Source organism: Chiloscyllium plagiosum, chromosome 38, assembly GCF_004010195.1.
Source record: "Chiloscyllium plagiosum isolate BGI_BamShark_2017 chromosome 38, ASM401019v2, whole genome shotgun sequence".
NCBI classification, from domain to species: Eukaryota; Metazoa; Chordata; class Chondrichthyes; order Orectolobiformes; family Hemiscylliidae; genus Chiloscyllium; species Chiloscyllium plagiosum.
In genome coordinates, this window is record NC_057747.1 from 21326951 (window position 1) to 21350939 (window position 23989).

Below are 23989 nucleotides of genomic sequence, written 5' to 3' on the forward strand. Positions count from 1 at the left end.
GCTCCAGTGCCAGTATGTCCTTCTGAGGTGTGGGGACCAAAACTGGACACAGTACTCCAAATGGGGCCTAACCAGAGCTTTATAAAGTTTCAGTAGCACAACAGTGCTTTTATATTCCAACCCTCTTGAGATAAATGACAACATTGCATTCGCTTTCTTAATCACGGACTCAACCTGCATGTTTACCTTTAGAGAATCCTCAACTAGCACTCCCAGATCCCTCTGTACTTTGGCTTTACGAATTTTCTCACCGTTTAGAAAGTAATCTATGCTTCTATACTTTTTCCCAAAGTGCAAGACCTCGCATTTGCTTTTGTCAGGCACGACCTCCCCTTATTAAATCCATGTTGACTTGTTCTAATCAGACCTTGCTCTTCCAAGAATTTAAAAACCTCATTCTTAATGATGGATTCTAGAATTTTACCAACAACCGAGGTTAGGCTAATTGGCCTATAATTTTCCATCTTTTGTCTTGATCCTTTCTTGAACAAGGAGGTTACAACAGCGATCTTCCAATCATCTGGGACTTTCCCTGACTCCAGTGACTTTTGAAAGATCTCAACCAACGCCTCCGCTATTTCCTCAGCCACCTCCCTCAGAACTCTAGCATGTAGCCCATTGGGGCCAGGAGATTTATCAATTTTAAGACCTTTAAATGAACATATGATGAACAGCTGAGGATGCTGGGATTGTATTCATTAGAGTTTAGAAGGTTGAGGGGAGATCTAATAAAAACTTACAAGATAATGCATGGCTTAGAAAGGGTGGACGCTGGGAAGTTGCTTCCGTTAGGCGGGAAGAAACGTGGTGTTCAAGACACACCTGGACCTCACCGACTGGGAAGCATCTGAGCAGATGTGGAAGAAGTGTCTGTGGTCTTCCCTACACTGGGGAAGACCAAACTCAGATGGGGTGACTGCTTTGCGGAGCGCCTCCGTACTGTCCATGAAGGTGACCCGGAACTTCCAGTTGCCTGCAACTTCAACACTTCCACCGTGTTCCCAGGCCAACGTCTCTGTCTCCGGCTTGTTGCAGTGAAACTCAGCACAGGCTCCAAGAACAGCATCTCGTTTTCCGCTTGGGGCCCCTGCAGCCTCAGGACTTGAAATCAAATTCAACAATTTGAGAGTCTGCACACCTCCCTCCATGTCCTTGACCTGCACCCCCCCCCCCCCCCCACCCCAGGCTATGTCATGACATGGCTGCTTTTGGTGTAGCCTGCTCATTCTCACCTCCTCTTTGTCCCCATCATCACACGTTTCCCCTTCCCTGGCTTACTGTCAACCAGAAACAAAAACAGAAATTGGTCGCTGGACTTGAAATGTTAACTCTGATTTCTCTCCATAGACGCTGCCAGATCTGCTGAGCTTTTCCTGCAATGTCTGTTTTTGTGTCTGATTGACAGTAAGGCAGGGAAGGGGGTAAAAAATATGACTATGGAAATGGAAGTGATTTCTGTTTTTATTTTTGATTTACAGCATCTGTACTTCTTTTGGTTTTTATTTGATATCAACCATTCATTTGGCTGTCTTTCTCTCTCTGTGTCTGTGTCTCTCTCTGTCTCTCTCTGTCTCTCTTACGCGCTGGCACACTCATACTCCCCAGTCTAGAAACCACTTTGTCTTATCACTTCAAGAGAAGGGTCACTGGACCCAAAATATTAACTGTGTTTTCTCTCCTGACAGATGCTGCCAGAGTTTCTCCAGCAATTTCAGTTTTATTGTTTAGCTTCTTGGATTGCTTTGTCTGACTATTAAATGCTTTGTTGTGTTTTCTCTCTCTCTCTCTCTGTCTCAGGCACTACTGACCACCCAAAACAAGCTGAAAACTCTGGTTCCAAATTTCACATTCAATCTTGGATTTTCTGGGAAGTTCTACCACACAGGTAAGAATTTTTTGTTTTAAAACATATTAACCTCATCCCTTGCAGTTCTCCTTTGACCAACTCCTTGATGCTTCCCTCGAATCCCTAGTCCGGTCAGCTCCTAGTTCTCCCCCTAGTTTCTGGGTTTGGTAGATTCCCTGGTTGAGGGAGAAGCATGGACCATCCTTTTTGCATCCCACTCCTTCCTTGGGTGTCCCGTGTGAATTCAGCTTGGAAAACATCTGATTTAATACTTCCTTCTTAAAGGAAGCAAGACCTGCATTTGTATAGCGCCATTCACAACCACAGCGTGCCCACCCCCCATCCCCAATCAAACCCAACATGCGTTTGAAGGGCCATTATTGTAGGAAAGAAGCAGTCAGTGTGTGCACACAGCAAGATTCCACAAACATTTTTAATCTGTTTACCTGGTTACAATGAGCTGCCATAATTTGAATTTTTGTTGAGAGCGTGGCGCTGGAAAAGCGCAGCAGGTCAGGCAGCATCCGAGGAGCAGGAGAATCAACGTTTTGGGCATAAGCCCTTCATCAGGAACGAGGCTCTGGATGATGAGCTCTTGCCTGAAACGTCGATTCTCCTGCTCCTCGGATGCTGCCTGACCTGCTGCACTTTTCCAGCAACACACTCTTCAACTCTGATCTCCGGTGTCTACAGAACTCAGTTTTTCATAATTTGAATCTTTGCTGACCACGTTCACTGTGGGTGACAATCTACACCGATCTGAGAGTCTTCATTCCTTTCTGGTTGGTTGTTTACCAGAGGGGATAACTTTGGCTACCTGAAGAAAATGTCCTGCTTTCCCACACTCTGGCAGCTTTCCAAGACTGAACATGATTAGCAACCTTATTTATGTAGCAGATTAGGAGCGATAGTTTCAGATGCGGCCCACGTTTCAGGAAAAGTTTCCAAGCAGCTGCCCACAAGAGATATTCAAGTCTGTCTTATTGAATTATAAAAGCTGTTCCCTTCCTCCTTGCCCTAACCAGAGTTAAATAACGTTGGTAATGCAGTGCAAGGTGAGATACTTCATGAGTGGTGGTGCTGTAAGGATCTGTGTTGGGACCTCAAGTAGTCACCATGTTCATTCACGACTCGGATGATGGGATACAAGGCAACGTGTCCAAATTTGCCAGCAGATAAGCAGCATTGTAAGGATGAAGGTGTTAAATTACAAATGAGGCGAAGAGGGTAACTTTCTGGTGGTAAATGAGAAGTAAACAGGACACCAGTGGAGAACCTCCTGCTCTTCAAGATAGTCCTACGGGATCTTTTCCATCTGACTGGGAAGGCAGATGGAACCATAGTCAAAAAGACAGTTCAGCACTCCCTCAGTGTTGCATTGGAATGTCAGCTTAGTGTGGCATGTTATAATGTTAAAGGAAACGGTACCAGTTGAGGGAAGCAAGGGAAGAGATAACATGGGTCCTGGCAATCATTTTCAAACCCTGTCTGGCTACAGGTGAGGTGCCGTAGGACTGCTCACATTGTCGCCATTACTACAAAGGGAAGAAAGGAAAAATCAGCAAATTATCGGCCAGTCAGTCTGACCTTGGTGTTGGGCAAGTCATGAGAAAGAATTCTCAGGGACAGAACATATCTGCATTCAAAAGATACTGATTAATCGCAGATAGTCAGCATAGATCTTTTAAAGGAAGATAAATTTGATCAACGTTTTTGAGGAGGTGAGGGTAAAATATTTGATCTAGTCGATGTGGACTTCACAAAGGCATTTGATAAGCTCCCTCACAGAAGACTGGTCACCAAAGTAGGATTCCATGGCATCCAAGATAAAGTGACGTGTTGGTCCAAAATTGGCTGAGAGGCAGGAAGCAGAGGCTGATGCTAGAGGGATGTTTCTGTGTCTGGAAGTCTAGTTCCAGTGAAATTCCACAAGTCTCAGTGCTGGGACCTTTGTTTTTTGTGGTGTACATGAATGATTTGGACTTAAATGTAAGCGGTATGACTGAGACATCCATGGATGACACGTACATAGGTAAATAGTGAGGAGAATAGATGTAAAACCACAGGAGGGTGTCAGCGGGACAGGGCAGTGGCAAATGGAATTCAACCCAGAAAGTCATGAATTATTGGAGGGCGAATGAGGCAAGTGATTATGCCATCGATGATAGAACCTTGGAAAATAGTAATCTTGATGTGCACATCCGCAAATCGAGTCATAAAGGTGTACAGCAGGGAAACCCAGAAGGTAGCAGGGCAGGGAGACAAGGTGATTAAGAAAGCAAAGGGGACACTTGCCTTTATTATCCAAGGCATGAATGTAATAGATGCTGCCTGACCCGCTGTGATCTCCAGCATTTGTTGTTTTCAGTACAGATTCCAGCATCTGCAGTAATTTGCTCCTACATGAATGTAAGAGTTGGGAGGACATGCTGAAATTGTACAAAATAAACTGGGAGGATTGTACAAAATAAACTGGGAAAATTGCAGCGACTCAGAGACATCTACAGAGACAGGAGGAGGCTATTCTGTCCATCATACTCATGCCAGAAACAAAGATCTGATGACAATATTCTGATTTTCCAACTCCTGGCCCATAGCCTTGGTGACTCTGACATTGTCAGTGAACATCCAACTGCTTTATAAATGTTATGAGAGTTACACTGGGTGCAGTTCTGATCTCCGTATAATGGGAAGAATTTAGATTTAAGTTTTATTGCCATGTGCCCTCAAATACAGGGTACGAGAGAACAGTGAAAAGTGTGTAATGTCACATTAGGTATAACATACTGGGGTACAAGATCTCAGTTACAGAAATAGAAAAATGAAGTTAAAAAGTTCAACACTACAGTTTTCTTAGTGTAAATGTGGAAAAATAAGGAAATAAAGTTTAAAAAGTTAAACATTACAGTCCTTTCTTAAGCTGATGCCCCGCAGACTCTCCAAGTTAGGCTTCCCCAAGAGGACTCACTCTACCCTGCACTGGGTATGCTTTCCCAACTGGGCTAAGACCCACCTGTGTTTGCCAGTAAAATACTGAAAGGCCAGGCCAGAGTAGAGGCTGGAGAGATGTTTCCGTTGGCCAGAGACACTAGGACCTGAGGGCACAGCCTTAATGTAAAGGACAGACCTTTTAGAACGGAGATGAGGAGAAACTTCTTCAGCGAGAGAGTGAAGAATCTGTGGAATTCACTGCCAGAGAAGGCTGTGGAGGCCAGGTCATTGAGTATATTTAAGACTGAGAGAGATTCTTGAGTATCAAGGGTTACAGGGAGAAAGCAGGAGAATGGCATTGAGAAACTTATCAGCCATGATTGATTGGTGGAGCAGACTGGATGGGCTGAATGGCCTAATTTCTGCTCCTATGCCATATGGTGATTGCACTAGAGGGGTGCAGAGGTGAGTTCCTAGAATGCTACACGGGCTGGAGGCTCTGAGCTATGAGGAAAGATTGGAGAGTTGTTGTACAGACCAAGGTTCAGAAGAGAGCTGATGGCGATGTGTAAGATCATGAGGGGCATAGATAGAATGGATTCTTGAAAGAGACTTCTGAGAATCCCTACCGTGTAGAAACAGGGCATTTAGCCCAACAGGTCCTCTGAAGAGTAACCCACCCAGTCCCATTCCCCTACCATATTACTCTACATTTACACCTGAGTAATCTACATAACTTATACATCTCTGAACATTACGGGCAATTTAGCATGACCAATTCACATGGCCTGCACATCTTTGGGAGAAACCAGAGCACCCAGAGGAAACCCACGCAGACACAGGGAAAATGTGCAATCTCTACAAAGACAGTTATCCGAGGGTGGAATCAAACCTGGGTCCCTGGCGCTAAGGCAGCAGTACTAACCACTGAGCACAGTGCTGCCCCCAAGGATAGGAAGATACAGTTTCTACTAGTAGAGAGGTCAGTAACCAGAGACCATCAATTTATGGTAAGATGTAGAAGGCTAAAAGGAGAGTTGAGTTGATTTCACTGAGGGTGGTGAGAGTCTGGAACTCACTGCCTGAAAGAGTCTTTGATTCAAAAACTCTCATAACACTGACACAGCATTTAAATGTTCACTGACAATGCCAGGGTCACCAAAGCTATGGACCAGGAGTTGGAAAATCAGATTATTGTCATCAGATCTTTGTTTCTGCCCTGAGTATGATGGACAGAATAGCCTCCTCCTGTCCCTGTAAATGTCTCTGAGTTGCTCCAAATCTCCCAGTTAATTACAGCATGTTTCAAATGCTTACGTCCCGTGCCAAGTACCAGGGATCAGTGATGTGTTTAAAAATCAGTCTTGGACAAACAAATGTGCCCAATGTGTGCTCTTTGAATTCAGATTATTTATGATTATTTAAATTCTGGTACTGTTCATGTGAGGTAGTTATTCATGTCAATGCCTTGGAGATACTGGTCAGAAGAAAGTCAGAGGATATCTCCTCAGGTTCTGACACTGCGGTTTCTGTAGTTGACATTTGGACCTCACATTATCAAAACCCATCAGTGTGCTGGAAGGAACAAGCCCTGCATTTAGGCGATGCCTTGTCACAGTGTCAGAAAGCCTCAACGCTCTTCATAGAGTGGACTTATTTCAGTTCAGGCTCTGGACTGTTCAGGAAGAAATGGCAGGCATAAAGGAAGTAGTCTGTCTCTTTCTTTTTGCTTGCAATCTGTGCTTCACCTCACTGCACTCTTTCATAAATGGGCAGCATGGTGGCTCAGCGGTTAGCGCTGCTGCCTCACAGCACCAGGATCCCAGGTTCGATTCCAGCCTCGGGTGACTGTCTGTGTGGAGTTTGCACGTTCTTCTCGTGTCTGCGTGGGTTTCCTCCAGGTGCTCTGGTTTCCTCCCACAGTCCAAAGACGTGCAGGTCAGGTAAATTGGCCATGCTAAATTGCCCATAGTGTTAGGTGCATTAGTCAGAGGGGAATGGGTGTGGGTGGGTTACTCTTCAGAGGGTCGGTGTGGACTGGTTGGGCTGAAGGGCCTGTTTCCACACTGTAGGGAATCTAATCTAAAAAAAGTGCAGCTGGTGACTCTGAGATAAACTGTGGTCTCGTGACTGTACAGCATGTTGAATTGAATTCAATTTATGGTCACGTGTACCGAGGCACAGTGAAAAGCTTTGTTTTGTGAGCAATACAGGCAGATCACAGAGTTAAATAGCATAGATAAGTAAATAATAGGCAAACAGCAGGAAAAACAAAAACACAGGTACAGGCGAATGTTAAGAGTTTGAGTGTCCATTCAGTATTCTAACAATAGGGTAGAAACTGTTTCAAAACCGGCTGGTGCGCATGTTCAGGCTTCTGCACCTTCTCCCCAATGGTAGAGGTTGTAGAAAAACATTACCAGCGTGAAATGGATCTTTGAGAATGCTGGTGGCCTCTCCTTGACAGCCGGCCTGGTGGATGGATTCTATAGATGGGAGGTTGGCCTTTGTGATTGTCCGTGCCGAGTTCACCACTCTCTAACTGTCTCTGATTTTGAATGGTACAGTTGCCATACCAGGTAGTGATTCATCCAGACTGAATGCTCTTGATGGCGCACCTATAAAAGTTGGCAAGGGTATTCACTGTTATGCCAAATTTCCTCAGCTGCCTGAGGAAGAAGTGACGTCGTTGGGCCTTTGTAACCAGTGAGTCCACTTGAAGAGTCCAAGAAAGCTTGTTGTGGATGACCACTCCCAGGAGCTTGACACTCTCTGCTCACTCCACCTCTGTGTGTTAATGTTGGGAACTATCGTTAACACAAACAGTTAACGATAGCTACTTTCTGACCAATGTAACCGATTGTCCATATTGCAAGGGGTGAGGATTGAATCTGAGATGGAAGACTGTAAAAGGATTTGGGATACAGCAAGAAAATGGGATTAAACTGGATTAAGGATGGCAGCCTCTGAAACGTAGAAGGTTTTTAAAGTATTAACTGCAGCTGATTGGGGAGATAGAGAGAAACTATCTCTGTTGTTGGGGAGTCTAGGGGGTTAAGTGGCACAGTCTAAAACTTAGAATGAATTTGGGAACTCTTTGACCTGTAACTGGGTGGGGAAGTTCTGAACTTGCATCAGCAAATGTCAATTTGTTCCAGATCTGTGTTTATTTTAAATCTGTGTTTGTTTGTGAAATTTATCAAGAGATATGAGGCAAAGGAACATTTGGGAAGTTAGGTCAGAGGACAGCCGTGATCTGTCTGAATTGTCGAACAGCCACAAAGGGCTACTTGGAATCCCTACAGTGCAGGAAGAAGCTATTTGACCCACTGAATCTTCACCAACCCTCCATTTACAGGCGCTAACCCCCTTAACCGACTCATCCCTGGACACTATGGGGTAATTTAGCACGGTCAATCTAACTTAACCTGCGCATCTTTGGACTGTGGGAGGAAACTGGAGCACCTAGAGGTAACCCGCGCAGATACAGAGAATGTGCAAACTCTGCACAGACAGTTTCCTGAGGCTGGAATCGAATCTGGGTCCTGGCGCTGTGAGGCAGCAGTGTTAACCACTGAGCCACCGTGCTGTCTTTCTGATCCTTTGTCTTGTTATTGCTCTAATAAAGGAATATCAGAGGTCCAGACGTGATACATGGATTTGGACTGTCTTTGCTGCATGATCTGGCTTTCCCAGGTGAAGACGAAAGCGGATGTTCATTGCCACTGGAGACGCTGTAATTTAGATCCAAATTCCTTGTGAAGGAAGCTGGTTATGGCAGTGCAGTCACACTGCACCTCCTGAATAATTGACCCTGAGTCACTTTGTTTTAATCCTAATAGATGAGTGCAGCAGACTTTGACGGTGAGAGCCAAGTAACAAGGCCATTGGAGACTCCTCGGTGTTTGTGCATCTAGCAGATGGTGGGTTCACATTAGCTAGGGAATGCCTTTCTGGAGGTGAGGAATGGCAATGGGCAGACGAGAAAAATATGTCAGTGAATGAGGAGGAAGCGCGGCTGACAGATGGGAAAATTGTTGCAGTTGACACACAGCTTGTGAAATGATTTAGGAGGCTGGGAATCTGGAGCTGCCTGGTGTGCCATTTCAATTTGTAGGATTCACCAGTTGCAGGTTCTCAGGTTTTATGACACAATGAGTGCAGCCAATCCAAAATGACTCTTTCACCTGAGAGAGATGCAGGCTGTTGCCACGGTCAGAGTCCGTTGGGTTATGTGGTGACGTGGTAGCACACTAGTAATTTCACTGTAATCCAGCACCTCAGGTTAACGTCCTTGGGATCAATTATAGAATCTCTACATTCAGCCCTTTGAGTCCACACCGATCCTCCGAAAAACATCGCACCCAGACCCACCCCCATATGCTATTCCTGTCACCCTGCATTTCCTACGGTTCATCCACCAAGCCTACATATGCCTGGACACTGAGATAATTTAGCAGGGCCAATCTACCATAACCTGTGCACCTTGTGTACTGTGGGAGGAAACCAGAGCTCCCACAGGAAACCTGTGCAGACACGGGAAGAATGTGTAAACTCCACACAGTCAAATCTGAAGCAAACAGAGAATGCGGGAGAAACTCAACAGATCTAGCAACATTTGTGGAAACAAAAAGTATCAATGTTTTGAGACTAGTAGACCTTTCTTCAGAGCGAGCGTTGTTAATGTTCTCAGACATAGGTTTGAATCCCACCATGGCAAATGTTTTATTCCATAAAGGTCTCGAGTGAAAGCTAGCCACATGTTGACCCTGTAACCACAGTCAATTGTTACAAAGCCCCACTTGGTTAACTAATGTCCTTTAGGGAAGGAAATGTGGATCTTATAGCTGCTCCTGAGATTGCAAGCTTACTTCTCGATTTCTTACAGTTATTACATTTCAGGACTATAAGTTTTTTTTGGTTCTTTTGTAGTCAAAACATTTTTTTTTAAAATTACGGGTTTTTTTAAAATGTTCATGGAAAGGATTTTGGAAAGGCCTACACTTGGTTGGATCAAAATTTTGTTTTTATTTACCACCCTTGGAGGGAAAGTGTTTTCTCCACAGATGCTGCCAGACCTACTGAGTTTTTCCAGCAATTTCTAATTTTGTTTCTGGTTTCCAGTATTAGACTCCTAGAGCTGTACAGCACAGAAACAGACCCTTCGGTCCAACTTGTCCATGCCGACCAGATGTCCTAACCTAATCCAGTCCCATTTGCCAGCTTTTGGCCCATATCCCTCTAATCCCTTCCTATTCGTGCACCCATCCACATGCCTTTTAAATGTTGTAGTTTTTTTGTTTAACCCTTACCTGGTCAGGCCTCCATGTAACTGCAGTTCACTTCCATGCACTCGGGCAGTTATAGATGGCCAATAAATAGTGGCCTAGCCAGCATCATCTACTACCCATGAGAGTATGTAAAAAAAGGTGATTTTTAAGACGCAGTTTGGTTCAGGTGCTGGTGGGCAGCTGAGTAAAGGAATCTTTGGAAATATGGTTGTGTTGAAGCAGTTCCCTTCGCATTTCAGTTGTCGTCTTAGTTTGTTCTGTGATTCTTTTTATTTGGCTTTGTTGTGAAGGTACATCAACCAAGGCCGTGACATTGGAACGTGTTCCCAATCTGTCCTCTGACACTGTTCCAAGCGTCGTTGTGATGTGGAGGAGCCGGTGTGGGATTGAGGTGGACAAAGTTAAAAATCACACAACGCCAGGTTATAGTCCAACAGGTTTATTTGGATGAACTAGCTTGCGGAGCACTGCTCCTTCATCAGGTGGTGAAGTGCTCCAAAAGCAGGTACTTCCCAAATAAACCTGTTGGACTATAACCTGGTGTTGTGAGAGTTTTTAACCAAGTGGAGTCAGCAGAGATTCCAGGTACAGCAGGAATGCACTGTGATTGGGCACTTCACAGACTCCAGAGTTGACATTAAATTCAACAACGTCAGATCATAACCACCAGGCAGTGACTGTTGGTCATGGTTCTATTATAGAATCTCTACAGCATGGGAGCAGGCCATTCAGCCCATTGAGTCCACACCGACCCTCCAAAGAGCCTCCCACCCGAACCCCATGACACTTGCATCCCAGGAATGAATAAACGATGTCCTTCAATTTCTTGTGTTCTTTCACATGTTTAGTTGGCTTTTCGTTAAGTGTATCTCTGCTTTTTACCTCAACGATTCCCTGTGGTACTGAGTTCCACCCTCAGTCTGGTCTCCTGCTGAAGGTGTTTCTCTTGAGTTGCTTCATGTATTTATGATGTCCTCCTGGACCAGCCCTGGATTGTGAGCAAAGTGATACTGTCAGTTGTGCCACAGCTCCCCTCACATAATGCACCATATAACAGACCCTCAGCCTCCTCGAGGTGAATCCCAGCACAGTCTCCCTGCTTTAGAACTTCAGGACTATCATGCTGATCTTTTACTTTTATTATTTTTCTAATTTATACCAAAGATGTTATACCTAGGTATCTCTCGACCGAACAGAAATTGGCGGTACGGTGGCTCAGTGGTTAGCACCGTTGCCTCACAGCGCCAGGGACTTGTGTTCGATTCGAGCCTCGGGTGACTCTCTGTGTGGAGTTTGCACATTCTCCCTGTGTCTGCTTGGGTTTCCTCCGGGTGCTCCGGTTTCCTCCCACAGTCCAAAGATGTGCAGGTCAGGTGAATTGGCCATGCTAAATTGCCCGTAGAGTTAGGTGCATTAGTCAGAGGGAAATGGGTCTGGGTGGGTTACTCTTCAGAGGGTCAGTGTGGACTGGTTGGGCCGAAGGGCCTGTTTCCATACTGTAGGGGATCTAATCTAATCTAATCTAATCAAATGACAACTTTGTACACTTTTCGCTGAATTCGCCTATCCCCGTATTTGAGTGCACGTGACAATAAAACTAATTCGAGGGAACTCAGCTTTTAGTTTGAATGGAGTGACCTGGAATTACAGAGTACAATCCTGAACTCATCAGTCACAAGCCTGCAATCCCATCTAATAAAAATGGGATTTAGCTTCTTTTACAGATGTAAGCCTGTGGCCCAGGGGATGAGTTATGAACATCACAGAGATTGCATCCTGGCTTAAGTCTCTGATTCCATTCATGTATTGTATTGGCAGCGCTACACCCAAAATAAAATCCTGAGTGTTTAAACCAGACAGTAATGTCAAGCTGAAGAGAGGATCAGGCTTTTAGTGACCAGCTGTGCTGTTGGTTATTTTGCCCTGGGATAGAATTTCTCTGAAAGTGGTATCAGACATTACAGAATTCATGGATTTTAACTTTTAACCTGGACATAAAGCTTTTCTGCTGGGACCTTGCACGATGTATTTGTTCTTGCAAGGTTTGTTGTTGTAAGTCTGACAGAAAAATACAACATTGCCGATACTGAAAATCTCCCGGCAAAAAGCAGGGTTTGTTCTGAATCCATTGGTGGGGAGGAGAACAAAGCTTTAACATTTCAGATCGATGGCCTTTCATCGGAAGTGGGAAAAGTTGGAGACTTGACGGGTTTTTTAACCAGTGCGGAGACCAGGGAAAGTAATAAATATAGAAGGTCTGTGAAAGGTAGCACTGAATAAACATCAGGAGAAATGTTGCTGCAGCGTATAAGGAGACGTCCTGAGATGTGTGGAGAAATAGCATGTGGGTCTGAAAGAAGTCTCGATGACAACCGCAGTCTCATAACCACCAGCTGATGTACTGAAAATGGGGTTAAAACTGTACGGTAGGGAGACAAAAAAAAACAAATAACTACGGATGCTGCAAATCAGAAACAAAAACAGAAATTGCCGGAAAACCGAATCGGATCCAGTGTGACTCTTCTTCCACTCTGAACTGAAATGTTAACTGCTTTGCCTCTACAGATGCTGATTTTCTCCAGAAACTTCTCATTTCGAATCATAGAATCCTTACAGTGTGGAAACGGGCTGTTCGGCCCAACAAGTTCACACCGACCCACCCAGACCCATTCTCCTACCCTATTAGTCTACATTTCCCCCCTGACTAACACACCTGGCCCTACACATCTCTGGACATCCCGGGGCAATTTAGCATGGCCAGTTCACCTAACCCATACATCTTTGGGTTGTGAGAGGAAACCGGAGCACCGGGAGGATACTCTCACAGACACAGGGAGTATGTGCAAACTCCACACAGACAGTCACCCGAGGCTGGAATCGAACCCAGGTCACTGGCGCTGTGAGACAGCAGTGCTAACCACTGAGCCACTGTACTTGGTTTCAGAACTGTAGAAACGTAGTGACTCTCACATCCGTGTTCAGGATATTTTCCAAGGCAGCTGTTTGCTTTGGGTCACCTGTCGGGGTCCCCTCGACAGTCAGTTAGGGTTTTCTTAATAACCCCTGTGAATCACCCTGGGACACTGCACACTGGTGCTATATAAACGTATGTTGTTGGTACATATTTGGTGAAGAAAGGCGGAGACCGAAGATTGGAGTGAACGTCCTGGCTAAGATTCGGAATACGGAGAGAGTACTTATTTTTTTTTAAAAACAAGCAGAAGTTGAAATGTAATACAACTAAGAGGATGAAAGGAAAGTGTCGAGTAGGAAGGTTAAAAGGAGTCTGAAGTCAGACAAATGGAAACAGTATAATGTGATCACTTGTGAAGAGATGCGTAGGATGGTGACCTTGGATTGAGCACAGCTAAACGTGGATTAAGCAAACCACTTTATGGGAATCCCTTGGGTGCCCAGCTTAGTGCTGCCTCCATCATGTGATAGATGTTGTAAACTGATCCAGAGCTGCAGTTTTTCAACACAACAGGCTCCAACCCTGTTTCCTTGTGGAAACCAAACCAGTCGGCCGAGTTTTAGTTGAGGATCCGTGACCTCGTGGCTGAGAGGTATTGGATTGAATGGGAAAGAATGGCATAGAGCAGGTGTGCGCCAGGGCGATGGGTTACAATAGTAAAGGGTGATCACAATTCTACGTCCTGAGGACACAGACTATTGTGGTGTACCTGTCTGGGGCATCCTTTATTTCTGTTCAACCACACCAGGAGAGTATAAATCAGGAAATTGTGCTAAATCTCTATGATGCACTAATTGATCCACACCCAGAATACAATGAACTGTTATGGTCACCTTCTTTAAGGGAAGGTATACTGGCAATGGAGCAGGTTCACTCGGTTGATCCTGGGCACGGAGGGGGTTGTCTTATGTTACAGGTTAACTATTTAAGTTTGTACTCAATGGTGTTTAGAAAAATGAGAGGAGACCTTAATGAAACATGGAAAATTCTTAGGGGTCCCGACAGATGGAGAGTTTGTTTCCCTTTGTGGGAGAGTCTAAGCTTAGGACATAATCTAAGAGTAAAGATTGCACATCTAAGACTGAGATAAGAAGGAATCTCTTCTTTCAGAAGATAGTAAATCTATGGGCAGAGGGTTTTTGAGGCTGTGCCATTAAGTATTCAGAACAACCTTGATTATCCGAACGAGACGGGTGGGGGGAGTATTTTGTTTGGATAACTGATTGTTCGGATAATGTTTTACCGGATCTTGAGATCTTGTTTGGATAGTCTGAAATTCAGATAATTGTCGTTGGGATAACCAAGGTTGTTCTGTATTCAAGACTGAGAGAGATTTTTTTTTTTAATCAGTAAGGGAATCGGGGGTCAAGGCAGGCAAGTGGAGTTGAGGAGTCTCAGGTCAGCTATGATCGCATTGAATGGTTGGACCGAATGGCCTGCTTCTGTTTTATTTCTCATGGTTTTTATAGAATGATGACACTTCTCTCCCCTTGGGCCTATCTTTTGCACACCCTGCATGTGAGAATTGTCTGTAAAGTGCTAAAGATATGGGGAGAGAACAAAGTCTTGGACGAATTTGGAAGCGAGTTTGAGAATGTTAGAACGATACATTCCCAAACCAGGGGTCAATATAGGAGCACAGGAGAAGAGCATGTGAAAGTCCTGCTTCAGTTGTATAGCAAACTGGTGAGACATGTTCAAGTCCCCTTGCCTAACAAAACATATGCTTCCATAGAAGGAGTGCAGCAGAGGTTCCCAAGACTGAGTCCAGATGTCCTTTGAGGCAAGATTAAGGAAACTAGGCCAATGAGTTGAAGTAGGAATGGAAATGGTTGATATTATTGTGGCGGAGGATACCATGGACACAAAAACAGAAATCATTGGAAAAGCTCAGCAGGTCCGGCAACATCTGTAGAGAGAAATCAGAGTCAACATTTCAGGTGGAGTGACCCTTCTCTCCACAGATGCTGCCGGACCTGCTGGGCTTTTCCAGCGATTTCTGTTGATTGAGAGTTCTTTTGGTTTCGATATCATGAGCATGTGTTTCACAGATGACCAGTAATAATTCCTAACTCCAGTACTCAGAGAATGTCCTGTCCCTAAATAGTCTGTGAGATGTTAAAACTCAGGGTTTTTGCACCTGACTCTGTGTGTGGACAGGAAACTCACCCTGTTACCCCAGCATTTCTTTGATTCAGTCCTTAGCAACACCTCAGATCTACCTCTTTCCTCGCTATCTCCCTGGGTCCCACCCCCCCACCTTACTAGTTTAAATCCTCCCAAGCAGTTCTAGCAAATTTCCCTGCCAGCATAATAATCCCCTTCCAATTTAGGTGCAATCCATCCTTCTTGTACAGGTCACTTCTACCCCAAAAGAGATTCCAATGATCCAAAAATGTGAATCCTTCTCCCGTATACACCAGCTCCTCAGCCAAGCATTCATCTACTGTATCCTCCTAGTTTGTAGCACTGGGAGTAATCCAGATATTACTACCCTTGAGGACCTCCTTTTTAAATTTCCGCCTAACTCTCTAATCTCCCTTCAAAATTTCAACCTTTTCCCTTCCAATGTCGCTGGTTCCAATGTGGACAATGACCTCTTGGGCTGTTTGTGCCACGTTCCCCTGAGAATCCATCACCCCCTACATTTTCCAAAACAGCATACCTCTTTGAAATGGTATATCCACAAAAGACTCCTGTACTAGCTGCCTATCTCTCTTACCCTTCCTGGAGTTGACCCATCTATGTGACTGTATTTGAGACTCTGATTATCTTATATGTCTGTAACCCTCTGATTATCTTATATGTCTCTATTAAGTCACCTCTCAATCTTCTTATCTGCAACGAAAACAGCCTCAAGTCCCTCAGCCTTTCCACGTAAGACCTTCCCTCCATACCAGGCAACATCCTTGTACATCTCCTCTGCACCCTTTCCTTGACTATTGCACCTAACCTACACTTCCCTGAGCACTATGGGCAAACTAGCATGGCCAATTCACCTAACCTGCACATCTTTGGATTGTGGGAGGAAACCGGAGCACCTAGAGGAAACCCCACACAGACACGGGGAGAATGTGCAAATTCCACACAGACGGTCGCCCGAGGCTGGAATCGAACCCGGGTTCCTGGTGCTGTGAGGCAGTAGTGCTAACTCTGCTGCCCTGCAAGTTCAAGTTACTTTAGTCTGCAGTCTCTCTTGTCTTGTGAGTGATTCCTAATTCCAGTTGCTTACAAGCCCTGCTCATATTGAATCCAGTACCTGACGACTTATTTGGTCACTTAAAAATATTTGGATGGCACTGATTTGGTGCCTTTTATTGTAATAAAACAGCAAGATATTTCACAGGGAGGGGTATGAAGCAAGTTAAACTCTGAGCCCCATAACATCTGAGTACAGATGGCCAAAGAGTGAGGTTTTAAGGAATATCTTAAACAAAGAAAGAGGCAGAGAGGTTTAATGAGGGAGTTTCTGTGGAGCCATTGAATTCAGGGATGTTGAAGAGGACAGAATTGGGAGGAGCACAGATATCTCAGAGTGAAGGACTGGAGAAAGTTACAGAAATAGAGAGGGGAAGGATGTGCCAGAGCTTGGAAATTAGTCTGAGAAACTTAAACTCTGTTTCTCACACAATGTAGGTCAGCATATAACAGGTTAAGAGTTGAACAGGGCTTGACAGGAGGAAGTAAAATATGAGCCCAAATCTGAGAAGTTTGAAACTTTTATCAGAGAAGGGTTCGGGTGACTGGATTAAATCTGGATAGTTTGCATTGGCTTAGCAAAGTGGGTCACCTCTGAGTCCAGGGCATTGTTTTAGGACCACTGGAAGTGTGGAGCAGCAGACGTACTGACAGAGTGCAGCATTGTCAGAGGTAACTCTTGATGGTGAGATTTCAACAAAAGCCTCTCTTTTCCAGCTGAATGGGTGGGTGTGAAAGACCCCACGCCCACTGTTCCTGGGTCTGTGACCTCGGCTGGGGTTTTACTTTTCCCTCTGTCAGTACATCCCATCGTTTTGGTGCCCCTTTCATTTTGGCTGGTGACCCATTATCTAGGACCATCCTTGCTCAGTAGTGAGTGCTGAGCCCATGACCATCTTCATTTGTAACGCTAAGGTTCACACTGTTTTCCCGGGCAATTTGTTTGGGAAAACGTGTGCGGTGCACACGGAAATGTTGATTTGGATTATATGAACAATCTCAGTAACTTGCTCGCCAAACTTAATTGGCGGTTTGAAAGTTACTATTGAATCTGTTCTCCAGCCTTGTGGGCAATGTTTTCCAGTTAATGCCAGCGCCCGGTATTGAATGAAAGCACCCTCCTTATCCTTCTCCTGCTATTTAAGACCTTAAGATACAGGAACAGAAATTGCCCATTCAGCCCCAGTGAGTCTGCGGCACAAAGCAATGAGATTGTTGCTGATCTGAATTAAAAATCTCACAACACCAGGTTATAGTCCAACAGGTTTAATTGGAAGCACTAGCTTTCGGAGCGCTGCTCCTTCATCAGGTGGTTGTGGAGTACACAATTGTAAGGCACAGAATTTATAGCAAAAATTTACAGTGTGATGTAACTGAAATTATACATTGAAAAATACCTTGATTGTCTGTATTTTTCAATGTATAATTTCAGTTACATCACACTGTAAACTTTTGCTATAAATTCTGTGCCTTACAATTGTGTACTCCACAACCATCTGAAGAAGCAACGCTCCGAAAGCTCATGCTTCCAACTAAACCTGTTGGACTATAACCTGGTGTTGTGAGATTTTTGACTTTGTACACCCCAGTCCAACACCGGCATCTCCAAATCGTAACTGATCTGATAATTCTCACCTCCACTTTCCTGCCTTTTCCTCAGAACCCTTGATAGTCTTAAGGATTAAAAATCCATCTACGTCAGCCTTTACATATTTAACGACCCAGCTTTTCTGCGGTAAAGAATTCCACAGATTCATGGCCCTCTGAGAAAAGAAATTCCTTCTCATCTCTGATTTAAGTATACTGTCCCCTATTCGGAGATTATGCCCTTCAGTCCTAGACTCTCCCACAAGGGGGAACAACCTCTCTCTCTATCTACTTTGGTCAAGTCCTTTAAGAATCTTGTTTAGCAGTCTGTTTCTATCAGGCTCTAACTAAATACAATGCATGGCTTTAGATTTGTCCCAGGGTGTTCTGAAAAATAGCTACCTGGATAAGCATGAACTCTGTTCCTCCCTCCACGGATGCTGCCAGACCTGCTGAATTTCTCCAGCATTTTATTTTGTTTTTATTTCCGAACTCAAGTTTTCTTTTTGGATCTGCCAGTGCTGTTCAGGAATCCCTTGCCCACTCACTTCGGAGATTGTAGGGGCGTTGGGGAAACTGTCTGCTGGACCCCAATAGTTCTGATTTCTCTTCACAGGTGCTTCCAGACCTGCTGAGCTTTTCTAGCAACTTCTGTTTTTGTTTCTGATTTCCAGCATCCTTTGGGGGTTTTATTTTAAGCTGTTTTCGTGCTTACTGCTAAAACTCTGCCGTCTCCTCTATTTTCTTGCAGGGGCCAATGAGGAAGATGAAGGGGATGACATGTTGCTGAAACACAGGAAGGAGTTCTGGTGGTTCCCCCATATGTGGAGTCACATGCAACCGCATCTGTTTCACAACGAGACAGTTTTAGCTGAGCAGATGAAGCTGAACAAGCAGTTTGCATTGGTAGGTCCCAGCTTGGATTTATATTCCCTTCTGGAGCATGCAGTGAAGACTTTGTGAATCCAGCCTGTTCGACAGATCACTGGAATCCCAGAACCTGCCCCATATTTAACTCAGAGTGATCAACTCAACAAAAAACGCCTGTATATACTCGAGTAATAGTCGGATTTTTTTGACTAGAGTCATAGAGATGTACAGCATGGGAACATGGGAACAGACCCTTCGGTCCAACCCATCCATGCCAACCAGATATCCCAACCCAATCTAGTCCCACCTGCCAGCACCCTGCTCATATCCCTCCAAACCCTTCCTATTCATATACCCATCCAAATGCTATAGCTCAAATCCTCCAACCCTGGCAAAATCCTTGTAAATCTTTTCTGAACCTCTTCAAGTTTCACAACATCCTTCCGATAGGAAGGAGACCAGACTACTTTTTAAGGTTAAATTTATGGGGTCGCCTATTACATGGATGCTAGTTCTGAGGTGCTGAAATTCATGCCCATCAAATTAATACCATATAATTAGCAGAAACCCAACTGATCTCTCAACAAATGAAAAAAATGAATTATGGTGATTCTGAAAACCTGGCGCGGGACACAACAGCCAGTGGACTGGAAGACTGGGAGCAGAGCGGAATAACTGGCAGGCTGGAATACTGGAGTGAGATGTGACAGCCAGCACACTGACTCATAAATGTCTATCTGTTATCTGAAGAGCTAGGGTTAACTTTTACGCAGGATATGTGAAACATTCCAGGTTATTTGGCCAAAATCAGGGGGTTGACTTTTACTTGAGTTTGACTATTATTCTAGTATAAATGGTACTTAAAATCATAGAATCTGGAACTCACTGCGTGTAAGGCTGGTCGGGGCAGAAACCTTTGTAACGTTTAAAAAGCACTTAGATATGCACTTGCAATACCAAGACATGCCAGGCCATGGGTCGAGTGCTGGAAGTTAGAATTTGAAGAGTTAGGTGCTTTGTTTTTGACCGGCACAGACTTGATGGGCCAAATGGCCTTTCTCTGTGCTGTACACCTCTGTGGCTAATCACTGAATGGTGAGTGCCATTTGTCTGTCAGGGCTCTTTGGTAAAGTTATCCAGTTAGACCCACATCATTGTCCTTTTCCCTTATTACTGCAACTCTGGTCCAATCAGGTTTTCCTCCACTTCCTTTTTGAACATTACTATTGAATCTGCTTCCACTGCCCTTACAGGAAACGCAATCCAGATCATTGTTTGCATCCTGTGTTAAAAATAAACTTACCTCAGTTTGTCTCCTTGTCCTTTTGCCAACCTTCTTAAAACTTGCTATTTTTGGTGATTTCCCCTTCTCTCAGAGGAGACATGTTCCCATTTTTTACACAATTAAAACCCCTTCAGGATTTTGAATGAAACTCCTTTCAACCTTTTCTGCTCCCAGGGATAGCATCCCTAATGTCTCTACGTTCTCTGCATAACTGAAGGCATCATTTGGTTGACTCTTCTGGAACCTCACTGCGGTTCAAGAGGACCACGGGGCACCCTGCAGGCATATTGCTAGTCTGATGAAGGGCCTATGTCCAAAACATCGATTCTCTGCTCCTCAGATGCTGCCTGACCTGCTGTGCTTTTCCAGCACCATACTGTCAACTCTAGTCTCCAGCATCTGTGCAGAAATAGTTTTACTGTGCACGTGAATTGAAAGTAACCTGAAGAGTGTTTTGAGACCTGATGCTTAAAGTGAGAAGATGCTGTAGTCCTTAAAGCCGGTCCATCGAAACATCGCCTCATAGAATCTCTGAATTGGAACTGTGCAGGAGGCCATCCAGCCTGCAATCTGTCCATTACCTGATGCCAGTCTCCTACATTTTCCCGATATCCATGCACACCATTGCAATCCAACTAATCCCTCAATGACCCCTTGAATGCTTCAGTTCAACCTGCCTCCACTGCAATTCCAAAGCCGAAAAGTGAGCTGCTGGAAAAGCACAACCGGTCAGGCAGCATCCAAGGAGCAGGAGAGTCGATGTTTTGGGCATAGCCCTTGATCAGAAATGGGCTAATGTCAGAAACGTCAACTCTCCTGCTCCTCGGATGCTGCCTGACCAGCTGTGCTTTTCCAGCAGCTCACTTTTCAACTCTGATCTCCAACATCTGCAGTCCTCACTTTCTCCAGCAAAATTCCAGGCATCTTGAGCAACATATCGCCATGAAAAACATACGGAGACTATTCAACCCCTCAGGGGTGTTCTGCCATTCAGTTAGATCCATGGCTGACCTATACCTTAACTCCATTCTCCCGTCTTGGTTCCAAGGCTAGACGCTGGGTCAGGATGCTGGATCATCCTCCTGACAGCACCTGCACTGCAGTGCCTCACCATCTTCACCTCGAGGGCTGTTCGGGATATGAAATCACCAGCAACTCTTCCATTGCCTTGAACAAATTAAACAAAAACTTGTTTTACAGAAATCTAATCTCCATTTTGAAGCCTCAAGAAGTTTGTGAGGGAGAGTGTTTGCAGATTTCCTATGGCTTCTGTATGAGAATGTGTTCCCTGACATTAACCCAGAACAGCCTTGCTCTGATTTGAAGGTTGCATTCCATGTTGTGCTCTCACCCACTGGAGAAATTTTCTCTCTTTTGACCCCAACAACTTCAGAAAGAGAAACAGTAACTGTGGAGTCATAGAGATGTACAGCACAGAAACAAACCCTTCAGTCCAACTCATGCATGTCGATCAGATATCCCAACCTAATCTAGTCCCATTTGCCAGCACTTGGGCCCATATCCCTCCAAACCCTTCCTATTCATATCCCCATCCAGATGCCTTTTAAATGTTGCAATTGTACCAGCCTCCACCACTTCCTCTGGCAGATCATTCCATATACGCACCACTCTCTGTGTGAAAACGTTGCTCCTTCAATCCCTTTTCAAACTTTTCCCTCTCAACCGAAAGCTATGCCCTCTAGTTCTGGACTTACCCACCCCAGGAAAATTGTCTATTTATCGTCTCCATGCCCCTCATGATTTTATAAACCTCTATAAGGTCACCCCTCAACCTCCAACGCTCCAGGGAAAACAGCCCAGCCTATTCAGTCCCTCAAATCCTCCAACCCTGGTAACATCCTTGTAAATCTTTTCTGAACTCTTTCAAGTTTCACAACATCTTTCCGATAGGAAGGAGACCAGAACTGCATGCACTATGCAAAAAGTGTTTGATAGAGGTTTATAAAACCATGAGGGGCATAGATACGATAAATAGAGAAAGTCTCTACCCTGAGGTGGGGTAATCCAGAACTAGAGGGCATAGGTTTAGGATGAGAGGGGAGAGATACAAAAGAGACCTCAGGGGCAACTTTTTCACACAGTGGGTGGTACGTGTATGGAATGAGCTGCCAGAGGAAGTGGTGGAGGCTGGTGCAATTGCAACATTTAAAAGGCATCTGGATGGGTATATGAATAGGAAGGGTTTGGAGGGATATGGGCCGGGTACTGGCAGGTGGGACTAGATTGGGTTGGACCGAGCTGTACATTTCTATGACTCTATAACAGCTGAAAGAATACTTGTTCACAGGTACTAACTGCCAAAGACTTTATGCTGTAATTAATATCTGGAGACCAAAACCTCTGAGGTCCTTATAGTGTTATATTCTTGTAGAGAGCCTGATCGCCCACTGTGGATATTTGGGAAATCTCTGTGTCTCCTTCTGTACCCACTGACCTGTGCTAACTCCTGGACAGGCAATGCCTTCCATTTCACAATTCACATCCTTTAGTTTTCAATCGCTCCATCTCCCTCCACACCTCTGTAACCACCCCAACCCTTCTGAGCTCTGGCCTTTGTGCATTCACAGTCTTCATTGCTGAGCCACTGGTGCCCATGCAGATAGTGCCTGCTGGACTTTGCTCCATTGAATCTCCTGCCAACACCTCTCTGCTTCCCTTCCCCTGAGACAATCCTGAAAACCTACCTCTGACCAACCTTTAACCAAACGGTTGTAATATCGCCTTTCATGCTTCACTGTTAAATATCATATGATCAGCCCCCTTGTCATATTTTATTACATCTGTCTTGATGTATGAATCCAAAGAATTCTTGTGAACCCACTTTTAAACAATTAATGTGGAATTTTGGATGGAAGTCTTCAGTATTCCCAGGCTGTCATTCCAGTGTGATTCCAAGAAAGTGATGTTTGGGTTTCAGGCTAAATTGGGCAGAAATCTCCATCCTAGTTAGTCCTTTCTTCATTCACAGAATGAGTAAGGTCCTGCAGAATGTCCGTTATCCGAACAAAACTTCAGGGCGAACTGTTGCTCAGTAAACCTCGGGGGAATGCACAGCCTCAAATCAAATTCTAATAAGACTGACAGTTGCATCATATCTGGCAAGAGTATTTGTACAGTGTGCTGCAGTTCATTCCCAATGTAAATGCACTTTGACATCTGTATTGCAATCTGGAACTGTGGATGGTGACTGTAGAGAGTCCAACTTCCTTTTTGTCACATGGTTAACCAGAAATCTGTTGTATTCTGTCTCCGTGCCATTTCTGTGGGGAAGAAATTTGAAACACCGCCTTTTTAGCTGTGCTGGGAAATTGCTTGGTCATGACCACCTGGTTTGAGTATTGAACTGAGAACTTCTGGCTCGGAGGCAGGGATATAACCCATTTCCCCTCAAGGAATCCTCTGCGTTATTATCTTGCCTGTTTTTGTAGACTCCACACAATTAGACGGAATTAAACATCAATAGTTTCCATTGGCCCAACATTATGAGGAGGTGTTCCTAAACTCTGAGATGGGCGACTTAACTCCACTTAAGACCTGATTTGTACATACTGCCACTGAATCCTTTCATCCTAGCAAGCACTGCTGATGCTTCGCGAAAGAGGTCAGGACAGAAAGCAGCTCAAGACGTTCCTTGTCAATGGCAGATGTGTTCAACAGCCTTTTAAGTTGTAGCCTCCTATGCCCTAAATCCCCGCTGTCTGCCCATTCCACTGTGAACAGCTTATGTTTTATTCATGCTGGGGAGTTGAAATCACTGCACGCTCTGTGGCACGGTGTGTGATTTGTCTTCAGCGGTTCGGGTAGGCCAGCGTAATGGGAATTTATCTGAGCGGCTCTGATGGAGTACAATGGAAATGTATGAGGAGAAAGTGAGGTCTGCAGATGCTGGAGATCAGCTGAAAATGTGTTGCTGGAAAAGCGCAGCAGGTCAGGCAGCATCCAGGGAACAGGAGAATCGACGTTTCGGGCATAAGCCCTTCTTCAGG

The 23989-nt window shown here is 44.7% G+C and overlaps 1 protein-coding gene across 1 annotated transcript in view; it reads left to right on the top strand.

The window, feature by feature from the left end:
- The window catches only part of ndst2a (N-deacetylase/N-sulfotransferase (heparan glucosaminyl) 2a), a 109607-nt gene that overhangs the window by 35132 nt on the left and 50486 nt on the right, over positions 1-23989 (top strand). Inside the window, exons 2-3 of the mRNA XM_043679076.1 lie at positions 1798-1885; positions 18579-18733. Coding sequence (XP_043535011.1) covers positions 1798-1885; positions 18579-18733 — 243 coding nt within the window. The remainder of the gene's footprint in view (positions 1-1797; positions 1886-18578; positions 18734-23989) is intronic.